This window comes from Nomascus leucogenys, chromosome 16, assembly GCF_006542625.1.
Source record: "Nomascus leucogenys isolate Asia chromosome 16, Asia_NLE_v1, whole genome shotgun sequence".
Lineage (NCBI taxonomy): Eukaryota > Metazoa > Chordata > Mammalia > Primates > Hylobatidae > Nomascus > Nomascus leucogenys.
This window is the reverse complement of record NC_044396.1, coordinates 51250613-51269863: the sequence shown is the minus strand read 5'-3', so window position 1 is coordinate 51269863 and position 19251 is coordinate 51250613. Positions and strand designations below refer to the sequence as shown.

At 36.7% G+C, this 19251-nt stretch overlaps 1 protein-coding gene across 3 annotated transcripts in view; it reads right to left on the bottom strand.

Moving 5' to 3' along the window:
* The window catches only part of VPS13B (vacuolar protein sorting 13 homolog B), an 891476-nt gene that overhangs the window by 741370 nt on the left and 130855 nt on the right, over positions 1 to 19251 (bottom strand). For all 3 annotated transcript variants that reach the window (XR_004026232.1, XM_030795363.1, XM_030795364.1), the window contains exons 14-15: positions 16286 to 16455; positions 7533 to 7727 (exon numbers count right to left, since the gene is read on the bottom strand). Coding sequence is in view for 2 of the 3 variants with exons in the window: in XM_030795363.1 (XP_030651223.1) it covers positions 7533 to 7727; positions 16286 to 16455 (365 nt within the window). In the remaining variant the exon portion in view is untranslated. The remainder of the gene's footprint in view (positions 1 to 7532; positions 7728 to 16285; positions 16456 to 19251) is intronic.

Here is a 19251-nt window from a genome sequence, read left to right as displayed (position 1 = left end):
ACAATCTTTCTCACAATGGTTTATTGCTGGGCACTGCATTCTTTTCTACTGGTCTATATGTCTGTGTTTACACCAGTACCACACTGTTTTGATTACTATAGCTCCGTAGTAGCTTCTGGAATCAGTAAAAGTGAGTCCTTCAGCTTTGTTCTTTTTCAAGATCGTTTTGGATATTTGGGGTTCTTTGAGAGTCCATATGAATTTTAGGATGAGTTTTTCTACTTCTGCAAAAAAACATTGGAATTGTAATAGAGTTTGCACTGAATGTGTAGAAAGGATAGCATGGACAATATTAAGTTTTCCAATTCAAGAAGATGAGATGTGTTTCCATTTATGTATATCTTCGTTTCTTTCAGCTATGTTTTGTGGTTCTTATTGCAAAAGTCTTTCACATCTTGGTTAAGTTAATTCCTAAACAATAAACCTCTATGGAAACAGAACAAAAACCAACTACAGCCTACAGACCAAATCTCACACACTGCTTGTTCTGGGATAGCCTACAAGCAAAGAATAATTTTTACACATAAACATTTATAATCAACATGGTGGGAACAATAAGTTGAAATCCCAATTAGGCGAAATGTTGTCCCTCCAAAAGGAATTCCATTCTTCTTCATTAATAAAACTGTATTACTCGGCCAGACATGGTGGCTCATGCCTGTAATCCCAGCACTTTGGGAGGCAGAGGCAGAGGCGGGCGGATCACGAGCTCAGGATTTCAAGAACAGCCTGGCCAACATAGTGAAGTCCCGTCTCTACTAAAAATACAAAAAATTAGCCGGGAGTGATGGCACGCGCCTGTAATCCCAGCTACTCGGGAGGTGGAGGTTGCAGTGAGCCAAGATCGTGCCATTGCACTCCAGCCAAGGCAACAGTGCAAAACTAGATCTCAAAAAAAAATAAATAAATAAATAAAAGAAAAATAAAACTGTGTATTACTCAAAAACTGTACTCAATTATTACATTTTGAATATTGTAAACTCAACATTTGTAAAATTTGTTCTCTCTCGTTATTTAAGTTCCTACATAATATCCTCAATTTTGCCACTTGGTCCACAAAGCCTAAAATACATACTGAGCCTGTAGGCAAAATTTTGCTGACCCCTGCTGGAGGGTATACACTGAAAATTAGAACAAATGGGTGGTATGGTAGATGTGCTTTCAAATGTATTACATGTTGCTACTTCCAAAATAAATATGCCAATTTATGTAACCATAAAATGTGTATGAAAACATTAGTTCCTCCAAATCCCTTGGGATTTTCTTGAGGTAAAAAATTAACAGATCCAAAGAATCCAAAGGGTTTTCATCCTACTCTTTGTTCTGTCTTAAGTATGTATTGTAGCTGATCCTTATGAATAAGGCCTTAAAGTTATATACTATTCTACAAATTACACAATGCAGTCGCATTACCAAATTTTCTACATATGTTTCAAATATCAGATGCCTTGAAACTCTTAGCTACTCAATACCATACATATTCAAAGGATGGGTTTGCCAGATACATAAAGAGGACTTGGTAAGCCATAAGAAAGTGTCACCTCTCAGGGAGAGGAGGTTGAAGAGATGTTAGGCAAAGCACACAAAATTTCAATTAGGAGAAATAAATTTAAAAGATCACAACATGAAGACTATACTAAATAACAATGTATTCTATTAAAAAATCAATGACAGCAGATTTAAACAGTTCTCACCACAAAAATGATAGTATGTGACATAATATGTGTTAGCTAAATTGAGCTATTTCAAAATGTATACATATTTCAAAACATGTTATGAACAATAAATATATACAATTTTGTCAATTACAAATAAAAGGAATCTTTTACCTGCATATTTTCCATACAGATCCATGCCAACTCTCCCAATTGGTAAATTTTATTACATGAAGTGGGAATTATGAATCATTTCATCATATAGCCAATACAGCCAAGGTTAAGTATATAAAATTAAAACTCAAGCATTTGTTTAAGTACTTAATTGAAAATTATATATGGACTAAAATGCCAAACACGAATCCTCTGCTGTACTACCATAACATGATAAAGCTAAAACTTTAAAAACTTCCTCAAAGGCTACTGAAATCAACCCAAGTAATATGAACTGCTATAAACTTTATAGCAAACTGGTAAATGGAGTCACATCACAATAGCCATATAAAAAAAAACTCTCTACCACATCCTGAAAGTATTCAAATATCCTATGTCACAGTAGAAGTATGAAAATGAAATGAAATATTCAAGACAAGATTCAAGGCTTTATTTTCGAAAGTATTTTGTATTCTTGGCCGGGCACAGTGGCTTACACCTGTAATCCCAGCACTTTGGGAGGTCGAGGTGGGAGGATCAATTTGAGGCCAAGAGTTCAAGACCAGCCTGGTCAACATGGTGAGACCCTGTCTCTACTAAAAATACAAAAATTAGCTGGGTGTGGTGGTGCACACCTGTAATCCTAGCTACTCGGGAGGCTGAGGCAGGAGAATCACTTGAACCTGGGAAGTGGAGGTTGCAGTGAGCCTAGATTGTGCCCTGCACTCCAGCCTGGGTGACAGAGTGAGAATCTGTCTCAAAAAAAAAAATAAAAAAAAGGATTTAGTACTCTTAACACCAGTGAATGGTTTTCCTACGCATATTATGCTATTCCCACTCTGCCTAACACTTTACTTCCTGAGACATTAAACGTATCCATTATGACGTATCCATTTGGCCTCAAACAGGCCAAAATATAAAAGAAAACTAGACAGCATGTGTAGCAAAGGCCCTTTTTCCAAAATATAACTATATCGGTAGTACACTGTAAATAACTTTTACATTATACTGGAAATGTGAGTTTTAACATATTGACAAGTAGAAATCGTGAAGAACTATTCCAATGAATTTTATGTCAGTATGGATGGTGACTATATTGATGACCAATGGTTTTGGTGAACATCCTTCTTGAGTATAGAGACTCACTTTATTTATCTATAAGCCGAATGTCAATGTTTTATGTTGACTGCATGTTAACTGATATTTGCATATATTGGGTTAAATAAAATATATTATTGACATGAAAAAACAAAGCAAATATTCTTAACACTGTAATCTGATATTAAAGTTGTACCAATATTTTTTAAAATTGTACACTTCTATGTATTAATTGTGACAATAAATTAAAAAGCTTAAGTATAAAGCATAGAATCTGAAATTTACAAAGTATAAAGCATTGTAAAGTATAAAGTACATTTATAATCTTTATATCTAGGTTTTAAAAATATTTCTGCTACTCCCCATATAACATAAAACATTATGGCAGATCACTAAAATAATGGCCCCAATGAGTCACACTTCCCTGGGTCCACACCCTTTTGCAAAGTGATCTGTTGTTCTTCCACCAAAAGAGCCATCCCTGAGAAAAAAGCTTTACAAAAACCAAGAAAACATATTCTCCTAGTCTGCATGGTTTGAAAACAGTCAAATGTTAACATCTTACATTTATATACACCTGCAGGTGATCTAAAACTGGTATCGTGAAATTGGTTTATTTTTACATTACAGATATACAAACACTTAAAAACTTTATAACTTCAAATAAACTAATTAGGCCAAGAGCCTATTTGTGGAGTCCTCTAATCTTTTGATACATTACATGAAAATTAGTGCTTTTTTAGTACCTTTTTTTTTGAGACAGGGTCTCACTCTGTTGCCTAAGCTGCAGTGCAGTGGCACCATCACAGCTCACTGCAACCTTGACCTCCTGGGCTCAAGCAAATCTCTCACCTCAGCCTCCCAGGTAGCTAGCACTATAGGCATGCAACCATAATGCCTGGCTAATTTTTGTATTTTTTGTAGAGATGAGGTTTCACCACTTTGCTCAGGGGGGTCTCAACCTCTTGGGCTCAAGTGATCCACCCACCTTAGACTCTCAAAGTGCTGAGATTACAGGCGTTAGCCACCATACCCAGCTAGTACTGATTCTTAAATTCAACTTTTTATAGTTTTCTTTTGTTCATAAAACAGAAGTTGATTGTGTACATGCTATTTCTATTTAAACCATACATCTCTGCTTGCTTAGCTAAAACATGTATTGTTCAATATTTGAGGTTATTGTTTGTATATACCTGCATTGGATGTATTACTTATTTTTAAAAAAATGAAAGAGCTGGGGAAAGCTACCAATAATTCACTTTACATAACCAGATGGACATACCCAAGAGATACTGCAAGTACCACATCACCACAATACAACAAATATCACAATATTTTTTGGTTTCCCATTACATATAATAAAAGTCATGTATACACTTATACTGTAGTCTATTAAGTGTGCAATAACATTATGTTAAAAAAAACTTATATACCTTAAATAAAAAGCACTTTATTGGCTGGGCACAGTGGTTCACACCTGTAATCATAGCACTTTGGGAAGCAAGGTAGGCAGACAGCTTGAGCTCAGGAATTCGAGACCAGTCTGGGCAATGTGGCAAAACCCCATCTTACCAAAAATACAAAAAATTAGCTGAGCATGGGCATGTGCACCTGTGGTCCCAGTACTTGGGAGACTGAGATGGGAGAATCGCTTGAGCCCAGGAGGTAGAGGTTGCAGTGAGCCAAGATCGTGCCACTGCACTACAGCCTGGGTGACAGAGTGAGACCCTGCCCTCACCCCTTACAAAAAGTACTTTATTGCTAAAAAATGCTAATGACCATCTCAACCTTCAGCAAGTAATAACCTTTTTGCCTTGATGTTCATGGCTGCTTACTAATCAGGATGGTGGTTGCTAAAAGTGGTGGGGCTAGCTGCAGCAATTTCTAAAAACAAGACAACGATGAAGTTTGCCATATTGATTAACTCTTCCTTTCATGAAAGATTTCTCCATAGCAGGCAATGATGATTGATTGAGGTTTGATGGCATTTTACCAGTAGTAAAACTTCTATCAACATTGGAGTCAATCCTCTCAAACCATGCCATTGCTTTATCAACCAAGTTTATAGAACTTTTTAAATTCTCTGTAATCATTTAACAATGTTCCCAGCGTCTTCCCCAGGAGTAATTGCTATCTCCAGAAACCACTTTCTTTGCTCATCCATAAGAAGCAACTCCTCCTCCATTCAAGTTTTATCACGAGATTGTAGCAATTCAGTCATATCTTCAGACACCAATTCTAGTTCTCTTGCTATTTCCATTACATCTGCAGTTACTTCCTCCATGGAAGCCTTGAAACCCTCAAAGTCATCCATGAGGACTGAAATCAACTTCTTCCAAACTCTTGTTAATGTAAATAGTTTGACCTCCTTCTGTGTATCATAAATATTCTTAATAGCATCTAGATTGATGAATCTTTTCCAGAAGGTTTTCAATTTGCTTTGCCCAGGTCTATCAGAAGAATGGCTATCTATGGTAGCTATAAGCCTTACAAAATATATTTCTTAAATAATAAGACCCCGGAGTCAAAATTACTCTTGATCCACAGGCTGCAGAATGAATGTCATGTTAACAGGCATGAAAACAATGTGCATCTCCCTGTACATCTTCATCACAGGTGACCAGGAGCATTGTCCGTGAGCGCTAATATTTTGAGAGGAGTCTTTTCTGGGCAGTAGGTCTTCACAGACTTAAAATATTTAGTAAACCATGCCATAAACAGATGTACTGTCATTGAGGCTTTGTTGTTCCATTTATAGAGCATGAGCAGTGAAGATTTAGCCTAATTCTTAAAGCACTTCGGATTTTCAGAATGGTAGATGAGCATTATCTTCAACTTAAAAAGTCACCAGGTACATTAGCCCCTAACAAGAGAGTCAGCGTCTCGCCCTGTCGCCCAGGCTGGAGTGCAACAGCCTGATCTTGGCTCACTGCAACCTCTGCCTCCCAGGTTCAGGCGATTCTCCTGCCTCAGCCTCCTGAGTAGCTGAGATTACAGGCACACACCACCACACCTGGCTAATTTTTTTGTATCTTTAGTAGAGATGGGGTTTCACCATGTTGGCCAGGCTGGTTGATCTCCTGACCACGTGATCCACCCGCCTCAGCCTCCAAAAGAGCTGGGATTACAGGCATGAGCCACCGTGCCCAGCCACCTTTTGAAGTTTTCAAGCAAGGCATTGACTTCTCCTCTCTAGCTATGTAAGTCCTAGATGGCATCTTCTTCCAAGAGAAGGCTATTTCGTCTACATTGAAAATCTGTTTAGTGTAGCCACCTTCATCAATTAACTGAGCTAGATATGTATAACCTGCTCTAGTTTCTATGTCAGCGCTTGCTGTTTCCCCTTGCACTTTTACGTTATGGAGATGGCTTCTCTTACACTTCATGAACCAACCTCTGCCAGCTTCAAATTTTTCTTCTGCAGCTTTCTCAAGTCCCTCAGCATTTACAGAATTGAAGAGAGTTAGGGCCTTGCTTTTCATTTAAGGGAATGTTGTAGCTGGTTTGATCTGCTATCCGGACCACTCCAACTTTATATCAACAATAAGGCTGTTTCACTTTCTTGTCATTCCTGTGTTCACTGGAGTAGCACTTTTAATTTCCTGGAGACTTTTCCTTTGAATTCACAACTTGGCTGTTTTGCAAAAGAGGCCTAGCTTTCAGGCCTCATCTTGGCTTTTGACACGCCTTCTTCATTAAGGTTAATTATTTCTAGCTTTTGATTTAAAGTAGAGTTATGGGACTGTTCCTTTCACTTGAACATTTACAGGCCATTATAGGGCTATTAATTGGCCTAACTTCAATATTGTTGTGTCGGAACTGGTCATTGGAGGACCCAGAACACACACAACATTTACTAAGTTCACCATCTTAAATGGGTGCACTTCTTGGTGCCCGAAAAACAGTTACAATAGTAACATCGAAGAACAGTGATGACAGATCACAATGCTAAAATAATAATGAAAACTTGTGAAATATTTGGATAATTACCAAAATATGACGCAGAGACACGAAGTGAGCACATATTATTGAAAAAATGGCACCAAAGCCTTGCTTAATGCAAGATTGCCACAAACCTTCAATTTGTTAAACACACACACACACACACACACACACACAAATTACTATGAAGTAAAATAAAGTAATGCATGATAAAATGGCATATGCCTGTATTTAAAATAAATTTCCCTTGCATCAATAAATTAACATGAATTAAATAAAGGTGACATAAAAAAGTTTTAGGCCCTCTTTATGCCTCATTATGCCTCACATAAATGCTCCCTTCAAAAAAAAATGAGTCTTCAAAGCATCCATATTAAACTAAGTGCTCTTTCACATTGCTTATAAAAATTACCATCAATGATAAATAAAATTATTCAAAAGTTATGATTAACCATTCGTTTATAAATATCAAGCTATTAATCTCACATAATTGAAAAATCTTTAAAATAAGTATATTTTTATTACTTACTTTAATTTATTGGAATAAATACGTCTTATTTTTTATTTAAATCTTACCTTTTAGAGTACTATTTCTCTGAAATTACAACATCAAGAAAAAAGATACTTATTGATGATCCCAAAGCCAAACCCATGCTTACAAACAAGAAAATTCACTTTTCATACCTTAAGATAGCAGTGTACATAACAATAATGAAGCAGGTTATCAGAAGGTTGAGTAAGGCTGCTGACCATGTGCACCAACTGTTCAGCATACATCGGCACTGAATGTTCCAGATTAATTTTATCCACCAATATTCGAATGGATGGCAAAGGCCGAAGAGACTGGAAGTTTGTAGTATTCATGAAGTTACTTGAGTTCTAGAAAATAATAGTGTTCGCTTTATATTTTAAAAGTGGAGCAGTGACTGAGTTGCAATTCCCTCTATGCAAGCTTCAGATCTGCACATTTGCAGTGATATAAAATCAATCTAGAAATGATGCCTTTCTACAGAATTCTCTTGCCATAACCAAATAACTAATGTCTTTCTATATATTTTAAATATGTCCCAGACTTCAAAGAATGCATATTTTTTGCAAAATTATCATTGTCCTTTCAGCTCAAGCTTTTTTTCTTTTTCAATCAACTGGAATAGTATCACTACATGCCTCAGTATGATGAAGATATTTTATTAAGCTTAATTATTCCAAAACGTTTTCTAGATATCCAAGAGTCAGCATCTTTTATTTTAATCTCTTTTATTCACATTTAGCTGACTAAGGAACTAAATGGACTACACCACACAATGTCAAAAACATTCACAATAAGCAATGTTTGCAGGTAAGAAAAATTCCTGATCTGCATCATATCTACTAACAATACACATGTTAAGGGCTCATAAAGTCCTAAGAATCTTGAGGACGGCACAGTATGCTCAGTTTTACAGAATCTTTCTGAGCTTTCAAATAAATACAGGTAAGTTTCAAGATGTCCAGCGTATGTACCCTGAGTGGCAAATGACCCCTGTCCTAGAACTCACTCACTCACTCACTCCCTTAAAGTGCTCTACCTGTGGTTCTCAATGAGGAATGCCATGACTTCCCATCCAGAAGAATATGACAAAATGCAAGAAGAGCAGTTTCATTGCTTTATCTGTCTCTCATTGTCACAATAATATTGGCCTTTAGCAGGTATTGGCCAAAGATGGTAAATGCTACATAATAATTCTCCAATCCAAAAAACCAAAAGTGCCATTACTGAGAATCGCTGTGCTTAAAACTGACTAAGTTGAAAATACAATCCTGATTTTTTACTCATTACTAATAATTTTTAAACCACCATTTATTTAGGAATTATGTTGCTTTTTTAAGTGACTTTCTTTGGGATTACTAAAAAATAACACAGAATAAAGCACACAAATCTGAAGGGTACAGCTGAATGAATTTTTACATCTGTAACCACCACCCATCTGAAGCACCCTACAAGACTGTCCCATGTCCCTTTCAAGGCAATACTAAATCCTCAACAGACGTAGCTAATCACTTTAATTGCCATAGATTAGTTTTCTCTCTTCTTGAACTTCATATAAATGAAATCATACAGTATATAATTTTTTACTCAATGTTACATCTGTGAGAATTATCTGTGTTGTTCTTTCTTTCAGTTCACACTTTTATCATTATGAAGTGGCTCTCTTTATTTCAGTAATACTTCTTACCTTAAAATCTACTTTGTCTCTTAGTGAAATAGCCATGCTATCTTTCTTTTGGTTAGTGTTTAAATGGTATATTTTTTCCATCCTTTTCCTTCAAACCTGTATCCTTACGTTTTCCAGTTTCACAATTCAATTTGGTGCTTTTTTTTAACGGATTGAGGCCTCTTTGGAAATCTTCCACCTTTTTGTCTTTTTCCTTAAGCAATTAATCATAAAGTCCATGTCTAACAACTCTAATACCTTAATCATCTCTAAGTCTATTTATATTATTGATTTTTTATTATATTTAATTCAATTGGTTCTGTTTTTAGTACACCTCATAATTTTGTATCAAGCAGATGACATCATGGATAAAAAATTATAGAGGCTTTGATAATGCTATCTTCCCCTAAAGTAAGTTAACCAGTCTTTGGCAAGCAGACAGAATATAAGTATATCATCATGGTCCTATCAAGGACTGGAATTAGGCTTTCTTAGACCAATCTATTTCAATCTGTACTTATTCCTAGGGTGTGGCCCTTATAAGGTCTCAAAGGAAGGCCCCAGGTGCTAATGTGGCAGGGCCTGAACTCTAATTGTAGATACACAGCACCATGCAAATAGTCAAATTTATACTTTGCTTTCTGCTAGGTTTCCTGAAGTCTTGCATTACACATGGGCAGCTTAGGAATTAGCCAACAATCTAAAGGAAATTTTATACAAATTTGTGGGCTGCCTTCTGAGTAAGACCTCCTTGTTAGCATTTTTCCCTTTGACAGGCATACTGGAAGACCAGACATGGCTAACAAAAAAATCTCTAAGCTTGAAGATATCTCAGTAGAAACAGCCAAAACTGAAAAGCAAACCAAAAAAACCCCAGAATATTTCAGAACTGTGGGACAACTACAAAAGATGTAACATACACATAATACGAATTCCACAAGAGAAGAAAAGAGAGAAAGAAACAGAAGAAACATCTGAAACGATAATGACTGTAAGTTTCCTCAAATTAATGTCAGACACCAAACTAGAAACCCAGGAAACTCAGAGAACACCAAGCAGGATAAATGCCAAAAAAACAAAACAAACAAACAAAAAAAAAACCCTACACACAGACACATCATTTTCAAATCATAGAAATCAAAGATAAAGTCCCCCAAAAAAATCCACAGAAAAAAATACATGTTACTTATACAGGAGCAATGATATGAATTACACCTGACCTCCACTCAAAAACAATGTAAGCAAGAAGACAGTAAAACGAAGTATTTTAAGAGGAAAAAACCCACAAACCTAGAATTCCATACCCCACAAAATTATCCTTCAAAAGGAGAAAAAAAGACTTTCTCAGACAAAAAAAAAAAAAATTCAAAGAATTTGTTTCCAGTATATCTGCCTTACTAGACGTGTTAAAAAAATTCTTCAGAGAGAAGAAAAATGATAAAGGTCAGAATTTCACATCTACATTAAAAAAACAGCATCAGAAAAGGCATAAGGTAAAAAAAGACTTTTAATTTTTGATATTCTTAATTGATCTAATATCTAAATTTGGTCAAAATAATAATGGTAATATGTATTTAATTATGTATGATTGTGTGTGGCAGGCTTATGAATGCTTATATAAAAGTAAAATGAATTACAGCAATGATACAAGAAACAGGATGGCAGAATTAGTATTTCTTTTATTATAAGAAACTCTGACTACCTGTAAAGTGGTATGGTGTTATTTGAAAGTGGACTTGAATTAGTTGTAAAAATATAATGCAAATTCTAGGACAAACACTAAAAAGAAGTATAACAGGTAGGTTAATAGAGGAGAGAAAACTGAATAATATAAAATGCTCAGTTAAAACCACAAAAGGCCAAAAAAGAGTGGAAAATAAAATCAGGAACAAATAACAAGGGCAAAAAATAGAAAATAGCAAGAAGTGTGGTTGATATTAGTCCAATTATATCAACAATAACTTCATATCAATGGTCTAAATGCATCAATTAAAAGACAGATTGTCAAGGCAGCTAAAGATACAAGACCCAACTATATACTGTCTACAAAAAAACCTACTTTTTAAAAAATTTTTCTTATGTATTTATTTATTTGAGACAAGGTCTCACTCTGTCACCCAGGCTGGAGTGCAGTGGTGTGATCATTGCTCACTGCAGCCTCAACCTCCAGGGCTCAGGTGATCATCTCACCTCAGCCTCCCAAGTAGCTGGAACTACAGGCATACACCAGCATGCCTGGCTAATTTTTGTATTTTTTTGTAGAGACAGGGTTTTACCCAAGCTGGTCTCAAACTCCTGGGCTCAAGTGATCAGTCCTTCTACCTCCCAAAGCACTGGGATTACAAGCATGAGCCACCACACCTAGCCAAAACTCACTTTAAATATGTAGACACATGTAGATTAAAAGAAAATAGAGAAATACATACCATACTAAAACTAATCAAAAGAAAGCAGGAGTGGCTATATTAACTTCAGACAGAACAAAAATCAGACCAGGGAAAGCTATCAAAGATAAAGAAGGGATTAAGTAATGATAAAGGTGTTAATTCCGTAAAAAGACATAACAGTCCCTCATATGGATGTGCCTAAAGACACAGTGCCAAAATACATAAAGCAAAATGTGATAAAATTTCAAGGAAAAAATCCGACAAACCCACTATTTTAGTTGGAGACTTCAATATCCCTCTATCAGATATAATCAGTTCCAGCAGACAGAAAATCAATAAGGACATAATTGAACTTATAATCAACCAGATATAATAGACATCAATGGACTGCTTCATACAGCAACAACAGAGTACACATTCTTCTAAAGCTTACATAGAACATTCACCAACACAGACACATTCTAAGCCATAAAACACACCTAAACAAATTTAAAAGAAATCATACAATGTCTGCTATCACACCATAATGGAATTAAACTAAAAATCAGTAACATAACTAAAAAATGTCAAAATACTTGGAGATTAAATAACATACTTCTAAAGAACACAAGTCAAAGAAAAAAATCTCAAGAGAAATAAAAAATACTTCCAATTAAATGAAAAGGAAAATCCAACTTATCAAAATTTGTAGCATGCAGTGAAAGCAATGCTTAGGGGCAAGTTTATAGTATTGAGTTCATATATTACAAAAAAGGAAAATCTAAAATCAATCACCTAAGCTTTCACTTCAGGAAATTAAATAAATCCAAAATAAGAAGAAAAGAATTAAAATCAAAACAGAAATCAATGAAATTGAAAATAGAAAATCAATAGAGAAAATAAACAAAACCAAAAGCTAGCTCAATAAAAATCAGTAAGCCTCTCTAGCCAGGTTAAGAAAAAGAGTAAGAGGATACAAATTCCTAATGTCAGAAATGAAAGAGAACATTGTTACAAATCCCAAGGACACTAAAATGGTAATTTTTAAAATACTAAAAACAGGCCGGGTGCGGTAGCTCACGCCTATAATCCCAGTACTTCGGGAGGCCAAGGTGGGCAGATCACCTGAGATCAGAAGTCCAAGACCAGCCTGACCGACATAGAGAAACCCCTTCTCTACTAAAAACACAAAATTAGCCAGGCATGGTGGCGCATGCCTGTAATCCCAGCTACTCAAGAGGCTGAGGAAGGAAAATCGCTCGAACCCGGGAGGTGGAGGTTGCTGTGAGCCAAGATCACGCCACTGCACTCCAGCCTGAGCAACAAAAGTGAAACTCCATCTCAAAAAAAAAAAGAAGTACTATAATAACTCTATACCTAAAAATTTGATAACCTAGATGAGATGGACCAATTCTTAAAAGATACAAGCTGATGACCTTGGGTATAATGATGACCTTTAGATATAACACCAAAGGCACAATCTATAAAACAAAGAATTGATAAGCAGGACTTCACTAAAAATTCAAAATTTCTGCTCTGCAAAATACAAGAAAATTAAAAGACAAGCCACAGATTGGGGGAAAATATTTGCAAAAGACCTATCTGATAAAGGACTGTTACCCAAAATATACAAAGAATCCTTAAAATTCAATATTAAGAAAACAACTCAAAAAATGGGCAATAGTTCTGAAGAGATACCTCACCAAAGAAGATATACAGATGGCAAATAAGCATATGAAATGATGTTTCCATATGTCATCAAGGAAATAAAAATCAAAACAATAAGACACCATTACATATGTCTTAGAATGGCAAAGAACCGAAGCACTGACAACATCAAATGTTGGTAGGGATGTGGAGAAACAGGAACTCTTATTCACTGCTGGCAGGGATGCAAAATCATACAGCCACTTTGGAAGACAATTTGGCAGCTTCTTACAAAACTAAACACACTTTTAGCATACAATCCATCAATCACACTCCTTGGTATTTACCCAAAGGAGTTGAAAACATGCCCACACCAAAACTTGCACATGGATGTATATGCCTGTTTTACTCACAACTCTCAAAACTTGAAAGCAACCAAGATGTCCTTCAGTAGGTGAACGGATAAGTAAATTGTGGTACATCCATAATGGAGTATTAGTAAGTGCAAAGAAGAAATCAGCTATCAAGCCATGAAAAGCCAAAGAGGAACCTTAAATCCATATCACTAAGTAGAAGAAGCCAATGTGAAAAGGCTACATACTATATGATTCCAACTATATGACAGTCTAGAAAAGACAAAACTGTGAGGACAGTAAAAAGATCAGTGGTTGCCAGTGGTTAGGGAGAGGAAGGGATGAATAGGCAGAGCACAAAGGATTTTTTGGGAATTGAAACTACTCTATGTGATATTGTTATCATAGATAATTATACATTTGTCAACACTCATAGAGCATAAAACACCAAGAGTGAACCCTAATGTAAACTGTGGACTTTGGGTGATACTGATGTGTCAATACAGGTTCATCAATTATAACAAACATACCACTCTGTAGAGGGATGGTGACAACGGGGGAAGCTATGTATGTGGGGGGAGTGAATTTATGAAAAATCTCTGTACCTTTCACTCTGCTTTGTGAATCTAAAACTGCTCTAAAAAATAGTATCTATTTAAAAAATTAGATGACAGCAAAAACAGAAATGACAAAATGCAGACATATTTTAATTGTCTCCAGTGAAATTTTCTCTACATGATCTCTTAATCATAATACACTACCATACTTAATTATGAGTGGCCAATAGGGAGCAAAAATAAAGTTAATGCATATAGTTCATTCCCTCACATAACTTCTTCTTTAAAGTTAGGACACTTTTTATTTCTATGATTATCACTGTCAGCGGACACCAACTTTTCTGGCATCAGAGATTAATTTCATTGAAGACAATCTTTCCACAGACAGGAGAAGGGGTATGATTTCAGAATGAAATTGTTCCACCTCAGGTCATTAGGTATTAGATTCTCATAAGGAGTGCCAACCTAGATCCCTTGCATGCACAGTTCACAATAGAGTTTGTGCTCCTATGAGAATCTAATGCCGTCGCTGATCTCACAGGAGGCAGAGCTCAGGTGGTAATGCTCACTCACCTGCCATTCACCTCCTTCTCTGCAACCCAGTTCCTAACAGGCAACTGACCAGTATTGGTCCACATCCCAGGAGTTGGGGACCCCTGATCATTATATGAACATCAAAAGAAATATATCAAAAAAAAAAAAAAACAGGCCAGGTATGGTGGCTCACACCTGTAATCCCAGCACTTTGGAAGGCTGAGGCGGGTGGATCACCTGAGGTCAGGAGTTCAAGACCTGCCTGACCAATATGGTGAAATCCTGTCTCTACTAAAAATACAAAAATTAGTCGGGCGTGGTGGCATGCGCCCATAGTCCCAGCTACTCAGAAGCCTGAGACAGGAAAGTTGCATGAACCCAGGAGGCATAGGTTGCAGTGAGCTGAGATTTCACCACTGCACTCCAACCTACGCAGCAGAGCAAGACTCTGTCTCAAAAAGCAAACAAACAAACAAATAAGGCCTTGTATGTATAAGTCAAACTCAGAAAGCAATACATTGTATATGGACCATAAACAAATATTAAGCATTCTCAACAATTACAGCAGACATCACTCAGTTCCTAATATATGCAAAATAGTTTACATGCATTATTTCAATGAAAATTTAAAATAATCCTAGGAGTTAAGTACTGTGGTGGGACTAGTCTGTACCAGCATCCTGATAATGTTATACAAATCCATGCCATGAAGGCAATACTCAACCACAGCAGACCTTGGTAGAATATCCTGTGATACTCTAAAAACAAAGGATAATATGTGGTCTTGTGAGGAGCTGCTAAAAGAGCATTTCTCATTCACCTTCCCATCTTGAGAGAGGCAGCCATGAAACATTTTCTCTCAGCATTCCTCATTCAGCTGAGTTATGGGCTTTCCACATATGCACTAAGCTACACCACTGCTTAGCTGCAGTGTGAAACTGAATTGTTGCCAACAGGGTGCCCCACAATGTACCAACAGAAGTCATTTGGCCCTTTGGTTACAGGTTGTCCTATGGAACAAGGGACAGGGGAGCTGGCATCATTACTGACTTTGCTTCTGCTGTCTATGTAAGTAATAAACCGTCTGAATCTAGGCAGGCTGACAGTTTTACTGGCTAAAACTAAAATAGCCTGCTTGAAAAAATACAATTGTTTTCTTTTTGAGAAGAGAAAATCAAGGCTTAGAGATATAAAGTAATTGTCTATGGCATTATACCTGGTATATGGTCTGACTTGTAGGCCCATATTCTTCAACATTTCTTTATACACTCTCAAGATTAAGTTTATTTTATTAAAAATATAAATATAAAATTACATTTTAAAAATTAACATAGTTAATTTTTAGTTCATAGTTACATTGCTTTTACTTCATCATGGATAACTATATAAGCAGATATTTTTATCTTTTTTTTTTTTTTTTTTTTTTTTTTTTTGAGACAGGGTCACACTATGACACCCAGGCTGAAGTGTAGTGGAGTGATCATAGTTCACTGCAGCCTCAAACTTCTGGGCTCAAGCAATCCTCCCACCTCAGCCTCCTGAAGAGCTGGGAATACAGGCATGTGCCACCGTGCCTAATTTTTTTTTTAGAGACAAGGTATTGCTGTTGCCAAGGCTGGTCTCAAACTCTTGGCCTCAAGTGTGCATCCTGCCCCAGCCTCCTGAATTGCCAGGATTACATGCTTAAGCCACTGTGCCCTACTGCAGATATTCTTTCAGTAAATGACAAAATAAAAAAAAATCCATATATGAGGGGAAAAAAATATAGCAAATCACAAAATATACCTTTTCTCCCATAATGACAGGTAGTAAATGGTCCAGCAAGTTGAATTCAGCCATGGAAATTGTGCAGGTACACTTGAGGAGAGTAACACTTGTATGTCGAGTAGGAATATATTCCTCCAGAAAAGCCACCTCTTCAGGATTCAGTATCGTTTCATTTTCATCCTTAATATCTAAAATTAAAATGATAAAAAATTAATAAATAATATTTTTAAATAATTAATATTCTTAAACAACTGAAAAATGCATTAGTTCTCCACACTATAAGGTCAAATCCTGTTTTTCTTTTCAACAATGAAGCAGGTATAAAACAATAAGTTACCTTTAACAAATATAAGTTGCACTATTCTAGAATGTAAATGTATCTTTGTTATATAAAAATTTACCAGTTTTTTATTTTAATATATCTTTAAGAAATCCCCAATTTCTTTCTTTAAAAGAATAACAGCTTTTGGTCATTAAAATACCATTGAGATAATGTAAAGGCAAAGACACAGATTGAGAGAAAATATTTGCTAGAGATAGATGGGGAGGGGGAAGATCCAGCTCCATGAGGGACTTGTATCTACAGCATATTAAAAACAAAAATTAAAAAAACTCCTAAAAATTGTTAAGAAATAGACAATCTCACACCTGTAATCCCAGCATTTGGGAGGCTGAGGCAGGTGGATCATCTGAGGTCAGCAGTTCGAAACCAGCCTGGCCAACAGGGTGAAAACCCATCCCTACTAAAAATACAAAAATTAGCCAGGGATGGTGGCAGACATCTGTAATCCCAGCTATTCAGGAGGCTGAGGCAGGAGAATTGCTTGAACCCAGGAGGCGGAGGTTGCAGTGAGCTGAGATCACACCACTGCACTCCAGCCTGGGCAATAGGAGAAAAACTCCGTCTCAAGGAAAAAAAAAAAATTGACAATCGATCTTTATTCTGAGATTGTTTTTCTATCATTTCACATTAAAATATTATTTATCTTATAGAAAATCAGTAAAAAGACTTGAATAAGCAAAAGATGATCTATCCAGTGGTCAAAAATGATACCTAAAGCTGGTGCTCAGTAAGCCTAGGGTATTTTGGATATAAATAAGTATAATAAGTAGGGGAAGGGATCCTACTAGCATATAAAATAAGAAGTATGGGCTGGGCACGGTGGCTCACACCTGTAATCCTAGTACTTTGGGAGGCCGAGGCAGGCGGATCACGAGGTCATGAGATGGAGACCATCCTGGCTAACACGATGAAACCCCATCTCTACTAAAAATACAAAAAAAAAAAAAAAAAAAAAAAACTAGCTGGGCATGGTGGCAGGCACCTGCAGTCCCAGCTACTCGGGAGGCTGAGGCAGGAGAATGGCATGAATCCAGGAGGCGGAGCTTGCAGTGAGCTGAGATCATGCCACTGCACTCCAGCCTGGGCAACAGAGCAAGACTCCATCTCAAAAAAAAAAAAAAAAAAAAAAGAAGAAGTATGTGCCTGCATTGAGGCGTTCAGCATCATTAGACATCAGGTAATTGCGAGTAAAGTCACAATGTGATAGCACTACATATCCATTGGAATGACTAAAATGAAATAGACCAGAAAACTACGCACAGAGCGAGCATATAGAGCAAAGGTCAGCAAACTTCTTTAAAGTGAGCCACCATGCCTGGCCAATGGTTTACTCTTGATGTCAGAATAGTAACCAGAAGAGGACACAATAGAGATTTCTGAAGTGCTGGTAAGTTCCTGTTTCTTAAACAGTTAGTTACATAGATGTGGCTAAGTTTGCAAAATTCAGCCAGGCACAGTGGCTTACACCTGTAATCCCAATACTTTGGGAGGCCAAGCAGGCGGATCACCTGAGGTCAGAAGTTCAAGACAAGTCTGGCCAACATGGCGATTCCCTGTCTCCACTAAAATAAAAAACAAAAACAAACAAACAAGCAAAAAATAACCACAAAATTTAGCCAGGCACGCGCACCTATAATCCCAGCTCCTCAGGAGGCTGAAGCAGTAGAATCATTTGAACCCAGGAGGCAGAGGTTGCGTAAGTCAAGATTGTGCCACTGCACTTCAGCCTGGGCAACAGAGAAATCCCTCATGGACTGTGTAGGATAAAATGTTAGAATCTTATCCAAATGTAGAAAGGAGTATGAAAAGTTGCTAAGGTGGCATAGAAAAGACACGCCATATTGTAAGTTATACAAGAAGGAGAAAAAAACTGTTTGAGCAACTCTTAAGTTTATTCAAAGAAATAAAATGGCTTAATTTTGAATATTCCTTTTAATATTTTTTCATTTCTCTATACATTTATAACCAACAGTAAGAGAATGTTTAATGTTTTGACAAGAATTTCTAACGATTGTGCAACAATTTAATTCTTCACACTGATAAAGATCACTTTGCATGGTATTTTTATAGTCCCAAGCCATCATGGCAGGTGAGGACTGCACATATATTAAAAATAAAGTCAGTTAGAAGGTTCTTTATATACATCACATTTCTGATGATAGACTGCTTCAAAACTTCAAATACAGATTATACACACGTGCGCGCGCGCGCACACACACATACACACACACACACACACACACACACACATACACAGCATACATCTACTGTGGCAGATTGCTAACTGCCCAGGAGTATTCATTTTCTCCTTCTTTAATTTAGCAACAAAACACTCTGGATTCAAGTCAGGTATATGGACTCCTCCTAGAGATTACCTTGTAGTTAGATGTGGGGACATGTCACTATTTTGGTCAATGGGATGAGAGTGCCATGTCCTTAAAATGAGACTACAGGCCGGGCACAGTGGCTCACATCTGTAATCCCTGCACTTTGGGAGGCCGAGGTGGGTGGATCACTTGAGGTCAGGAGTTCGAGACCAGCCTGGCCAAAATGGTAAAACCCCATCTGTACTAAAAATACAAAAATTATCTGGGCGTGGTGTCAGGTGCCTGTAATCCCAGCTACTCGGGAGGCTGAAGCA